This window comes from Amblyomma maculatum, chromosome 6, assembly GCF_055883805.1.
Source record: "Amblyomma maculatum isolate TAMU_Amacu chromosome 6, ASM5588380v1, whole genome shotgun sequence".
NCBI lineage: Eukaryota > Metazoa > Arthropoda > Arachnida > Ixodida > Ixodidae > Amblyomma > Amblyomma maculatum.
The window spans coordinates 28804935-28817283 of NC_139349.1; the positions used below are offsets into that span (position 1 = coordinate 28804935).

General features: G+C 45.2%; 1 protein-coding gene across 1 annotated transcript; it reads right to left on the minus strand.

Moving 5' to 3' along the window:
* Positions 1 to 1961: 1961 nt before the first annotated feature.
* On the minus strand, positions 1962 to 3199 carry LOC146185321 (uncharacterized). Its single transcript, XM_084605509.1, has one exon. It carries the CDS (start codon positions 2916 to 2918, stop codon positions 2547 to 2549), a length of 372 nt encoding a protein of 123 aa, XP_084461635.1. The 5' UTR covers positions 2919 to 3199; the 3' UTR covers positions 1962 to 2546.
* Positions 3200 to 12349: the final 9150 nt, after the last annotated feature.

Sequence of the window (12349 nt, forward strand, 5' to 3'; positions counted from 1 at the left end):
CTTCAACAGCGAAATTCGTTTGTTCCCTTCTGTGTGCGTGCTGGCAATCGGCGTTTCATTTCTCGACTTTTTTCCCTGCAATTTGTGCTTTCACATATACGCATCATTTGCACCTCACCGCAACTCTGCGATCAGTTTTGCGCACCTTGCTTGTAAGCTTTCATGCAGTCATTTTTATTCAGCCAGATTTGCAATGACTGTAGTAAAAATTTGTTGATTCTTAAAAAAGGTAGCATGTGTGCAGTCCATTGTGTTGGAGCGCAGACCCACGCCCCACTGACCCTTTAATTTATGTGTCTATTGTGTTCAACGTTCTTGTGAGAGCTGTTCTGTTCGCTGTGGCTCTAGTGTGCACCCGCGCCTCCCACGGGGATGGTTTGTCTGTCCCCAAGGGCCTCGGAGCAGTGTTGATTCGGTGGTCTTATGCCACAATCTGCTTTCTTTGCGTAGTGTTTTCCAGTCGGCATAGCATTCGTAGGGGTAAGATCACATCTTTTTTTCTTAGAATGTATGGGGGGTATGCTGACCAGCTTAAGCAGCTCTTCATTCCTCGTGTGCTTCGGAAGCCCAGCAATGGTGCGAAAAATGGCCCTATGAGCTTTTCGATTTTTTATTGTGACGCCAGGCACTTGAAAAACCATTCGCATGTGGCTGGCGTCTGAACAAAAAAAAAACTTAATCGGAGCACTCAAGTCCCCTTACGTGTAGCAAAACGAAAGCCTTTTGGCCGCCCTGCTGCGATCCTTAGAACGCCCCTGATTACTCGAAAGAGATTAAGAGAGAAAGGGAGGAAAAGTCTTTGTCTAGAGAGAGAGAGAGAGGACTCCTTTCTCTATCTCTAGAGAAAGAGAGTCTCTAGCAAGAGAGAGAGAGAGTCTTCCACTCTCTACAATCTCTCTCTCTCTCTCTCTAAGAGTGGAGAGAGAAAGAGGAGGACAAAAAGAGAGTCTCTCTCTTTAGAGAGACTTTCTTTCTCTTTCTCTCTCTCTTTTTCTGAGAAATTTCTCCCTCTCTAGAGATAGAGAGATGAGATTCGCTTACTTTTTCTCATCACTATCATCTATCGCTAACTATCGGTCAATATATAGTACAACCACTGATTATTACGTCATTTGGTTGGCAGGTAAGGCGGACACCTGTTGCGCAGCTTTTGAGCACACTTTATGCGAACGCCACTGATGAGTTGGTAAAAGCTTTCGCTTTATAAAAAAAAATTCGCTGTCCCTCTCCAACAACAAGGCGAAAATCTTAGCGTATCCAGGAAAAAATAGCTAACGCCCCTTCTAGTGTGACCTCACTTCAAAAGATTTAGCGGCTCTGCGATGGTGTGGTTAGGGCGCTCGGCGTCTGTACCCACAGATGCAGTAGGCTTACATGTTAAATTATGCAAAATAGTTTATTCGATTAAAATAATCCTACGGTCCTAACCATCAAGCCTTTTAACTCGTGTTTTCGGCTTTCTGTTATCGTGGGCAGCATTGAATGATACTTTATAAAAATCTATTTTCTCTTAGAAACTGCCTGAATTAATGTTTACTTAGGACTAGTTTAACGTTAATAAGGGACCTTGTCAAGTTCTTTAGCAACGAAGACTCATACAATGCAAATATATTGGAGTAGCAGGAACAAATTCGCAACGCGCAATCTTCCTATTGCCTTCTTGTCTTACTGTGGCATAGATTCCTATGCGTGGTTTTTGTCAGCAAAAATGAACAGTAGACAAACGACCTACGAATCCGGTTACTCGATTGTACAATAGGTACAGAGATTGAGGAATGTAAAAGAAAAGTACAGTGGTCACTGTCAGTTAAATGTCAGACGAGCCGCTACTGATTGCAGCTTGTTTCTGCATATCCTTCGTGCACATTAAAGCTAGCTTGTTCCTGCCATATACAACTCTGAGAATTAACGCAGCAGAAAAGAATACAATACCAGAGGTGAATTTTTAGATATCTGTTTACTGAAGAACACAGAAGTTTTACAGTATACAGCCAGACTTCAGCAAAACACTTGACAATACAAGTTCACATCAAAGGCAGCCATCTTTCTAGGAAGCAAAGGCTTCTTCTTACATGTTATGGAGTAGAAAGGACATGCAGCAAAGATAACATTCGATACGGAAGAACTTCGGCTCATTGCCAGTAGGTATCATTAGAGAACTCCTATGATTTCATATCGTGATTACATTTCATAAATGCCACTGAGCTCTCATCCAAACCTACCTAAAACAACAGAAGAGGGTGGTTCAAGTTCATGATTTGGGAACGTCTTTCAATAACATGCAGAATGATATGCCGTTCTACACTTCTGAAGGTTGATTATGTACACTCCTCTATTTGGTACTCATCCTCAAATATTTGTTTCTGCGACATGCTAAGCTCCCATCTGCATCATCGTAGTTTTTGAACTTCATTGTAAGGAACTACCAGCAGGGAACAATCAACTAAGTCACAGAAATCATCACAGATACGCTTCATTCTTCACTTCTTAATAAAAACCCCAGACAGCTCATCGTTTTGATCGTGCCTCAGTGTTCGGTGGCAGTCCTAGGAGGTCTTGTCGGGCACCACATTCTCAGCTTCCGACGGCCGGAAGAGTGATCGACCCCGGGGCCTACCGGAAGCGCCGAACAGGTCAAGCAGCAGTCCACCGGGCCGACCGCGGTTCCGATCGAGCTGGAGGTTCAGGATGGAAGGGACGTTGATGCCCAGGTCGGTGCCACTACGCCCCGTGAGCAGCTTCAGGTCAAAGATATCTGGGATGTTGATGCCCAGGTCGAAAGGATTTCTCAGGCCAGGCCGCGTTCCCACTTCGGGTCCAACGGTATCCTGCGGGGCCGGAGCTGCCCATGTGAAACCGAAGGCAAGAAGTAAGCCAAAGATGGTTACGGCGAGGGCGCGCGCGCCGAACGAGTACATTTCGCCGATAGATGCGGACACAGTTCCTTGGACTGGTGAACACTTAGCACAGACACTTCTTGCTCCTGAGCTCTAAGCAGAGGACCGGTACTTAGTCAAGCTGACAACTGTTCTGAATGTCGCCTCGTTCGGGCAGCTCTACTTAAGCATCTGGACGACGCAAAAACCAAGTGACGACAATCGGCCTTGGGGGAAAGCGATCATTAGGAGGCCGAGCTGGAAGCGTTGAAAGGAAAGAGGTGGCGGAGAGTGGTGCTGACGTCACATGTGTGGCGCTTAAGTTAGCCGTCGATACACTATAGAGAGAGATTGGTCAGACTTAACGGGGAGGAGCCAGCTTTACGGGGAATCACCGTTCTTACCTATGAAGGGAGTTACACCGGCCGAAGAGCGACCTTGAACGGGAGCGGCGAATCACGCAGGCGCGCCTGGCAACCCATGCAACGACTGCGCCGGAAAGTTTCCTTTCGAAGCCGAGAGGCGCCTTGCCAACGTGGATAGCCCCAGGCTTCTGCTGCTTCTGCTGCTGCGCGCCGCCCCTTGTTTCTTTTTTTTTTTTTTTATTCCGATCTTTGCATTTTTGCTTGTCCTCATCTAGGCTCGTGTGGATTGTTGGAGCGGCGAACTTCCGCGAACCGGCTTGCCCGTTTAGCCTCCGCACCTAGCTGCGTGTCGACATCGTTCATCGGAGGAAAGCAGTGATGCGCTGGGAAATCATTCTTCGTAGCGCTTTCTCTTTCAGGTACCGCCTCTGGCGCTTGGCCGCAAATGATGCGCTGGACTGGTCGAGTCCTTAATTCAATTAAAAAAAAAATGGAAAACTGCTGGGTCGTATGTGGCTGAAATTCAACTTGATGAGTAGGAGAGACAATATTGCATTGCGAAAAAATATACCGGCTCTCCTGGGTGTAGTATCGCATTACCGCCTAATTATGGCGCAACCCTTCTCAGGTAGCGCAAACGTTGCATAGAAGTCGGCAAGACTCAAATCTGACATACGGCCAGCTCATCATGATATCTTCACGATTATTGTTATCTTCGGCTTTCCTATGAAAAGTTCGCTCAGCTGCACGGAACAGGGCAGCAGTTTTGAGCAGACATATGCCTCACTTTCTTTCCACTCTTTCTCTTTCATTTCGAGATCACGTTATGGCGCTGAGGCACGGCTATTGCCTCGTGATTCATACTTCTTGGTCAACTGCAAGTAGGCAGGTCACGTGCGGATCCGAGAGGTGAGCATTTAATTAACCAGCTTGGCCGTTTGTCCTGCTGCAATACTTTGGGAATTACTCCAAGCCTGCACAGACTCCGAGCGAAGCCACTTGTTTAACACTTCCGAGTTTGTGTGCAACAATGCGCTATGAAAAAAATGTCCAAACGAGTGAAGCAGACACATTGCCGCTGCGCAATGCACGCCCTTCCTTGCCTCTCTTGTAGAGTTTCTGTTCAGTGAGCTGCTGTCGACAGAAAAAAAAAATGTCTTTTTGCCCATTACACGTTACTTAAATCAGCCTTCTTGCTTATTATTTCCGGGTCTTTCTTTTTTTGTCGGCGTTCCATTTTATATTTCTTAATTTTCTTATTAGAAAAACACACACCTTTCTAGTTTTAGCTCCAAATGCTTTTTTTTTTTTTTTTCAGTATATATATTCACATGGTGCTTCCAATTTTTTATCTCGACGCTTTCGTTCACAGCAATATAAAGGCGCCGTAAACGTTGAGGTGAAACCCCGAATAAATGTAGTGGAGAGCCATAACAGTGATCCAAGGACAGCTGACCTGCCACTGACACTCCTTAAGGGTCGCACACATTTTAACTAAACTCTAGGTTATGTTTACGTGTCCATTGTTTAAGGCGGTAGCTGCGGTCACTGATGGTGATAATTCGTGCTCAATGGCCTCATCGACCTCGTGCTCAGCGGCATGAACAGCGTCACGCGCGGCTTAAGCCGCGCAGAGTTTCCATCATTCACGCATGACAATGGCCTTGTACCTCTCTCTCACCCCCCTTTCCCCCGCCTAAAGAAAAGATATCCTTAGACCATATTCAGGCTCCTGTTAAACGCTCATACTTTAGTAACGTAAGAAATGCGGGCCATCTGCACGTATACAATGCTTTAGCAGCACAGGCACCAAGATGCTAGTAATGATTATGGGTACTCGTCTGGCAATCCTCTCTAAACATGCAATTAAGGCTAAGTCGCCGGATCATGGCAAAAATAAATACTTGCTGTAGCGCCGCCGGCATCGTGGTACGTTGTGAAAACTTTGTGGAACGCGCCCGACTCGGTTTGTGTTATGGCTCTGCCATTGTTTCCAGGTTGTTTAAAAGCGTCACAGTGCAGTATGATGCATGTCGAAGCTTGATAGAAACAAATATATAAACTATAATGTGCAAGTATGAAATCGACTTCATAATGTGTTCAACCCCCGCCATTGTGCAGGATGTAGAGGTAATCGGGAAAGTGCAATGCAGTGACCACAGGATGGCGAGGTCCCGAATTAGCCTAAATCTGAAGAAGGAACGCAACAGATTAGTAAGAAAGAAACCCATCAACGAATTAGCGGTGAGGGGGAGGGCAGAAGAGTTCAGGATCTCGCTACAGAATAGGTATTCAGCTCTAACTGAGGATGGCGACGTTACCCTAGAGGCAAGGAACAATAATTTCAGAGATATCATTACTGAGTGCGCGGTAGAAGTAGGCGGTAGGATAGTTAGAGAGGTTACCGGTAAGCTGTCTAAGGAGACGAAAGATTTGATTAAGAAACGCCAGAGTACGAAAGCTTCCAATCCAACAGACCAGATCGAATTGGCCGAGATATCAAAGCTAATCAATAAGCGCAAGGTGGCCGATATAAGGAAGTATAACATGGACCAAATTGAGCATGCTGTAAAGAACGGGGGAAGCCTTAAAGCAGTAAAGAAGAAATTGGGCATAGGCAAAAACCAGATGTATGCGATAAGGGACAAGGCGGGCAACGTCATCACTAATATGGACAAGATAGTCAAAGTAGCCGAGGAGTTCTATACAGATCTCTACAGCAGCCAAAGTAGTCAGGACCGTAATGGGATTGGCGGTAGGGAAAAACAGTCAGACGTTCCACCAGTGACGAAAGACGAGGTCAAGAAAGCATTAGAAACTATGAAAAGGGGGAAATCAGCTGGAGAGGATCAGATAACGACAGATTTGCTAAAGGACGGGGGGGATATCGTGCTAGAGAATCTGGCTACTATGTATACGCAGTGCCTGATGTCATCGACGGTACCGGAACCATGGAAGAATGCAAACATTATCCTCATTCACAAGAAAGGGGACTCTAAGGACCTTAAAAATTACAGACCAATCAGCTTACTGTCCGTTACGTATAAGGTATTTACTACGGTAATCGCTAATAAAATCAGGACAACCTTAGACTGCAATCAATCAAAGGATCAAGCAGGGTTTCGGAAACGGTACTCTACTATCGATAATATCCATACCATCAACCAGGTGATAGAAAAATGCTCGGAATATAACCAGCCCTTATACATAGCATTCATTTATTACGAAAAAGCATTTGACTCAGTTGAAACCTCGGCGGTGATGCAGGCATTGCGAAATCAGGGGGTAGACGAGCCGTACGTTAAAGTGCTGGAAGATATATATAGTGGCTGCACAGCAACCATAGTTCTGCATAAAGAAAGTAACAAAATTCCCATAAAGAAAGGTGTTAGGCAAGGAGACACAATCTCCCCAGTACTATTCACAGCTTGCTTAGAAGAAGTATTCAGAGACTTGGAATGGGAGCAGTTAGGGATAAGGGTAGATGGAGAATACCTCAGTAATCTGCGATTTGCTGATGACATTGCCTTGCTAAGCAACTCGGGGGATGAACTGCAAATAATGATTGATGACCTAGACAGAAAAAGTAGAAAGGTAGGCTTGGAAATCAATATGCAGAAGGCTAAGGTAATGTTCAACAGCCTCGGGAAGGAACAGCAGTTTACATTAGGTAGCGAAATACTGGAAGTAGTAGGCGAATATGTCTACTTAGGACAGGTAGTAACCGCAGATCCGGACCATGAAAAGGAAATAACAAGAAGAATAAGATTGGGATGGTGCGCATTTGGCAAGCACTCGCAGATTATGACTAGCAGCTTACCGGTATCGCTCAAGAGGAAAGTATACAACAGTTGCATCTTGCCTGTACTCACCTATGGGGCTGAAACGTGGAGGCTAACCAAGAGAGTCCTACTTAAGTTGAGGACAACCCAGAGGGCTATGGAACGAAAAATGGTAGGGGTAACATTAAGAGATAGAAAGCGTGCAGAGTGGGTCAGAGAAATAACTCAAGTTACCGACATTCTAGTGGAAATTAAGAAGAAGAAATGGACATGGGCAGGACATGTAGTGCGAAGAGAGGATAACCGATGGTCGCTGAGGGTAACAAACTGGATTCCAAGGGAAGGAAAGCGTAGCAGGGGGCGGCAGAAAGTTAGGTGGGCGGATGAGATTAAGAAGTTCGCAGGGGTCAAGTGGATGCAGCTAGCACAGAACCGGGTTAAGTGGAGAAATATGGGAGAGGCCTTCGCCCTGCAGTGGGTATAATCAGGCTGATGATGATGATGATGATGACCATCATCATCATTAACAGAGACATCATCATCATCACAACTTTAGAGCTTAGTGCCATTGCCCGGAAGCTTGTCCATCCATATGGTCCCCCTGTATTCCATTTCCATTGCAAAGAGGCTACATTATTACTGGAAATTTTTTAAGCTGGCGGTGTCATTTAACTCTCGTTCGACATCGATTACGCCTACCTTCTTTCGACCACGGACGTGCTCTGCGTAATGAATTTACTGTGCTTGCGCCTACGCAAGCAAACCTCTGCATTCGCTTCAGTCCGCACGTGTATCACGCCGCAGAGCTGTATGATGACGAAAACAGCAGGTAAGCTGAAAGCTAGAGCCTACTAAACGACGCAGTAAAACTTACGCAAGCGCATTACTAAACGGTTACAGGTGTGGCTTTGGTAGTTTTTATTTACATTTTTGTCGCGCAAATGGCAGCTCCATCTTACCACACTGCATTGCTAATTCCAGAACACCTGTTTTTGCCGAGTGGCTTAAACGTGACGGCTCTTCAAGCGGCAAAATACAAGTAGTGAATCAAAACCTGTGACGTATGCATCTTATTCTCTGACACCCGCGTCTACTTACCGCCTCTCTCCTTGTTCCAGGAAGCTTCAACCGGTCTTTATTACAATCTACGCGCGTGAGCCAGTTTTCCTTCATGCGGCACGTATTAAGTGTCTTCTTTATCACTATTCCACTCATTTCTTAGTGGCCACAATCTCCTTATCTCGTGGTGCCTGCTCTTGCCGTCGTTATTTTTGCCTTGTTTACGCCTTTTTCGCAAGCGGCCATTGGACTCACGCCAGTCCCACAGTTTCTCCGAGTTCAAATCTAAAAAGCCTCATGCCTTCTCCTCTCTTGTGAGTCAGTGCGGGGAAATTTTCGCCAATGCGGCCGTGACCAGAGAAGTGCCAAATATAGCCTCAGGAAACGAGATAATGGCCGGTGTAAAGGGCACGCATGGCACACAGTAAGATGCAGCGAATGGTATTGCTTTACTTTTCAGATTGGCTAATGTGGCTCGTTCTCTCTACTAGGCCTGAGATATTGGTTCCCTACTAAAATGACACTGTATGGGGTAGATACCTTAAGAAGCTTCATGTGTCGTCGTGATCCGATACTCCTGTAACCCGAGGAGGCCCCACAGAATAATACTAGTCACGCGTTTCAAATGCGACATGCCTGGCAAAGCAAACTAGCTCAATGCTCACTGAGGTGCACTCTACCAGCAGTAATGCATGTTGAGCTGACGTGCTTGCCCGGAAGCCAGTTGACGGTTTGCAGAAGAGCTCAGTGCCATAATGTAATTCATTGCTAGATAAAAATCAAGTGTTCGATGAATTAAGATCCTTTATCTCAGTTCAGCTTCACGCGATTGCCTCCATCGATGCGCATAAAGAATTTTGTGTTATTGATCATAACGCACTACTCAACATCTTAAGCACTGAAGATAAAGACTCGCACTTGCACCGGTATCTCCACGCTTTGTTCGGCTGCACTTCCCTGCTCCGTCTTTTCAAATTCTTCATGTACCTCGTCTTCCATAAGTATCTCATCTCTCTTTATTCCCCTCTCAAAACAGCTCTCCACTGTACCCCACCTCAGTAAAACTTGACATGGCACTGACCTCACCGTGCAATTAAAGCAAGGCTCACCGGGTGCTGTCGAAGGTCGTCTGACGAGTACGGGTTCGACGAATCTCATCTCGTCCCTATGAGCCTCACTCCCGGCAGCAGCAATAGAGCGTTTCGAGCACGATCGGTCTTGGCTGTCTTGCCTTCCCTGCCCCTAAGAGCAGGAATGGAAAGAAAAAATTTTGCATCAAGTGGAAATAGCAATTGCGGAGGGAGAAGGAGTGGGGATGGTTCGAGTTTGTACTCCGGCTCACCCGCGATGCAATAAACCATGCACCTGTAATCCTCTGATGATGTACAGGTGCGAACATGTAAGTAAACGGAGCACGCTTTTCCGTTCAAATTAAAATCACGTCTTCGGCACTGCAGATAAGAAAACAATATTTGTCCAAGTGAAAAGGCACTGGCGTCTACTGTCGGTTCACGCGTACCACGACTGACAATTTCAATTATGCAACGCGTGAAATATGGTAGAAGGAAAAAACGTGCTCCGTTTACTTGTGTCCGCACCGGTACCTTCTTCCAAAACGGGAGCCGTTTAATAGAAAAAGTCGCCTCTCATTATTGCAGTTTAGGTGAGAACAGGCAGACCATTCCCATTCCACATCCCTCTCTGTCCATTTTATCCTTTATACTCTTCGTCTAATTCTATTGACCGTTCTGTTCACACGGGCACAGCTTTTTTTTCCAAATCATACAGCGCCAATATATTGTGTTCGCAAATACTGCAGACCATACACATACATGGCCCAGGCAGGAGAGACATCCGCGGCAGAAATGTAAATACAAATATAACAAGCATATGGCTGTATAAACACAAATTGCATACATGTCAAAATTTCCTAACGAGCGAAATACATTTAACAACAGAAGAATTGATGCTCTAATTTCCCCGAACCATACGTCAATTTGGCCCATCAACTTCTAGAATATCACATGGCTATTTAATCTCCTACCCATTTAAGTTCCTTGCTATACACCTAGGCTTCCTTACGTATTTATACAAGAGGACATTTTTTATGCGGTTACGGGCTGGTTCGGCCAAGGTCACAGTGCATGAATGGGATGAGTGAAAAAGAAACACGCTGCAGTCATTCCCACCAGATATAGTGAGGCGGCTGTGGATCGTATACATGTGCATCTGGCTTGACGTAACTGTGATGGCTTTGTGTATTATGTTCGTTAAGTTTAGGTCGCTTTGCTTTATTCCGCGCTGCTGCGCTTGAATTCACTGAATCCCCCTAAAAACCAACTAGCGAACAACAGAGGATGGTGAAGGCAGAAGATAAGGTGGAAAACTACAAGCGAATCGCTAGGCGCAGTTAGAGGACGAATACGGTAACACTAAATAAAACCTAATTTATACTACTCAAACTAATCATATTCATTGACGATGAGCACATCTAATGGCATGGATAACAATTACATCTACTGCATCGATAAACTTCGTAAACAGAGGAGATAATTAATTCTGATTTTCAACGCTCTATAAAATGGCCAAACAAAGACATTCATCGAATTCACATCACCACATACGAACTGAAGACATTTCGGCTTTTAAATGCACCAAATGATTTTACTGACCTTTCACGTCGAATTGAATCTGAAATCGCATCAAATTTATCTCAAAATTTCTGACTACTTCCATCAGTCTGTAGAGCTAGTGTAAAGACACTCCCATTGTTGCCCCCAGAGTAATTTGAACTAACATACGCGTTCGTTTTCCGGTGCCTTACTCTAGCACTGAAGGATGGGCATGTACTGTATTATCGAGGTTTACCAGAGAGGCGACAACTAGGAGTAGGTTTCCTTGTCAATAAGTATATAGCGGGTAATATAGATGAATTATATAGTATTAATGAGAGGGTTGCAGGCATCGTAATTAGGCTTAATAAGCGGTATAAACTGAAGGTTGTACAGGCCTATGCACCTACATGTAGTTATGATGACCAGGCAGTTGAAAGCTTCTATGAAGATGTAGAATCGGCAATGCGAAAAGTAAAGACAGCATTATACTGTACTAATGGGCGACTTCAATGCCAAGGTAGGGAAAAAACAGGCAGGAGACAAGGCAGTAGGTGACTATGGCATTGGTTCTAGGAATAGCAGGGGGAAGTTACTAGTTGAGTTTGCAGAGCGCAGTAACTTACGAATCATGAATACCTTCTTCAGCAAACGGAAAAACCGGAAATGGACATGGAAAAGTCCTAACGGAGAGACTAAAAACGAAATCGACTTCATAATGTGTTCAACCCCCTCCATTGTGCAGGATGTAGAGGTAATCGGGAAAGTGCGATGCAGTGACCACAGGATGGTGAGGTCCCGAATTAGCCTAAATCTGAAGAAGGAACGCAACAGATTAGTAAGAAAGAAACCCATCAACGAATTAGCGGTGAGGGGGAGGGCAGAAGAGTTCAGGATCTCGCTTACAGAATAGGTATTCAGCTCTAACTGAGGATGGCGACGTTACCCTAGAGGCAAGGAACAATAATTTCAGAGATATCATTACTGAGTGCGCAGTAGAAGTAGGCGGTAGGATAGTTAGAGAGGATACCGGTAAGCTGTCTAAGGAGACGAAAGATTTGATTAAGAAACGCCAGAGTATGAAAGCTTCCAATCCAACAGACCAGATCGAATTGGCCGAAATATCAAAGCTAATCAATAAGCGCAAGGTGGCCGATATAAGGAAGTATAACATGGAGAAAATTGAGCATGCTGTAAAGAACAGGGGAAGCCTTAAAGCGGTAAAGAAGAAATTAAGCATAGGCAAAAACCAGATGTATGCGATAAGGGACAAAGCGGGCAACGTCATCACTAATATGGATAAGATAGTCAAAGTAGCCGAGGAGTTCTATACAGATCTCTACAGTAGCCAAAGTAGTCAGGACCGTAATGAGATTGGCGGTAGGGAAAAACAGTCAGACGTTCCACCAGTGACGAAGGACGAGGTCAAGAAAGCATTAGAAACTATGAAAATGGGGAAATCAGCTGGAGAGGATCCGATAACTGCAGATTTGCTAAAGGACGGGGGGGGGGGGGGGGGGGGGGGGGATATCGTGCTAGAGAAACTGGCTACGCAGTGCCTGATGTCATCGACGGTACCGGAACCATGGAAGAATGCAAACATTATCCTCATTCACAAAAAAGGGCACTCTAAGGACCTTAAAAATTACAGACCA

Excerpts from the sequence above, each read along its gene's own strand:
- LOC146185321 (XM_084605509.1), bottom strand. The coding sequence starts at position 2,918 with ATGTACTCGTTCGGCGCGCGCGCCCTCGCCGTAACCATCTTTGGCTTA.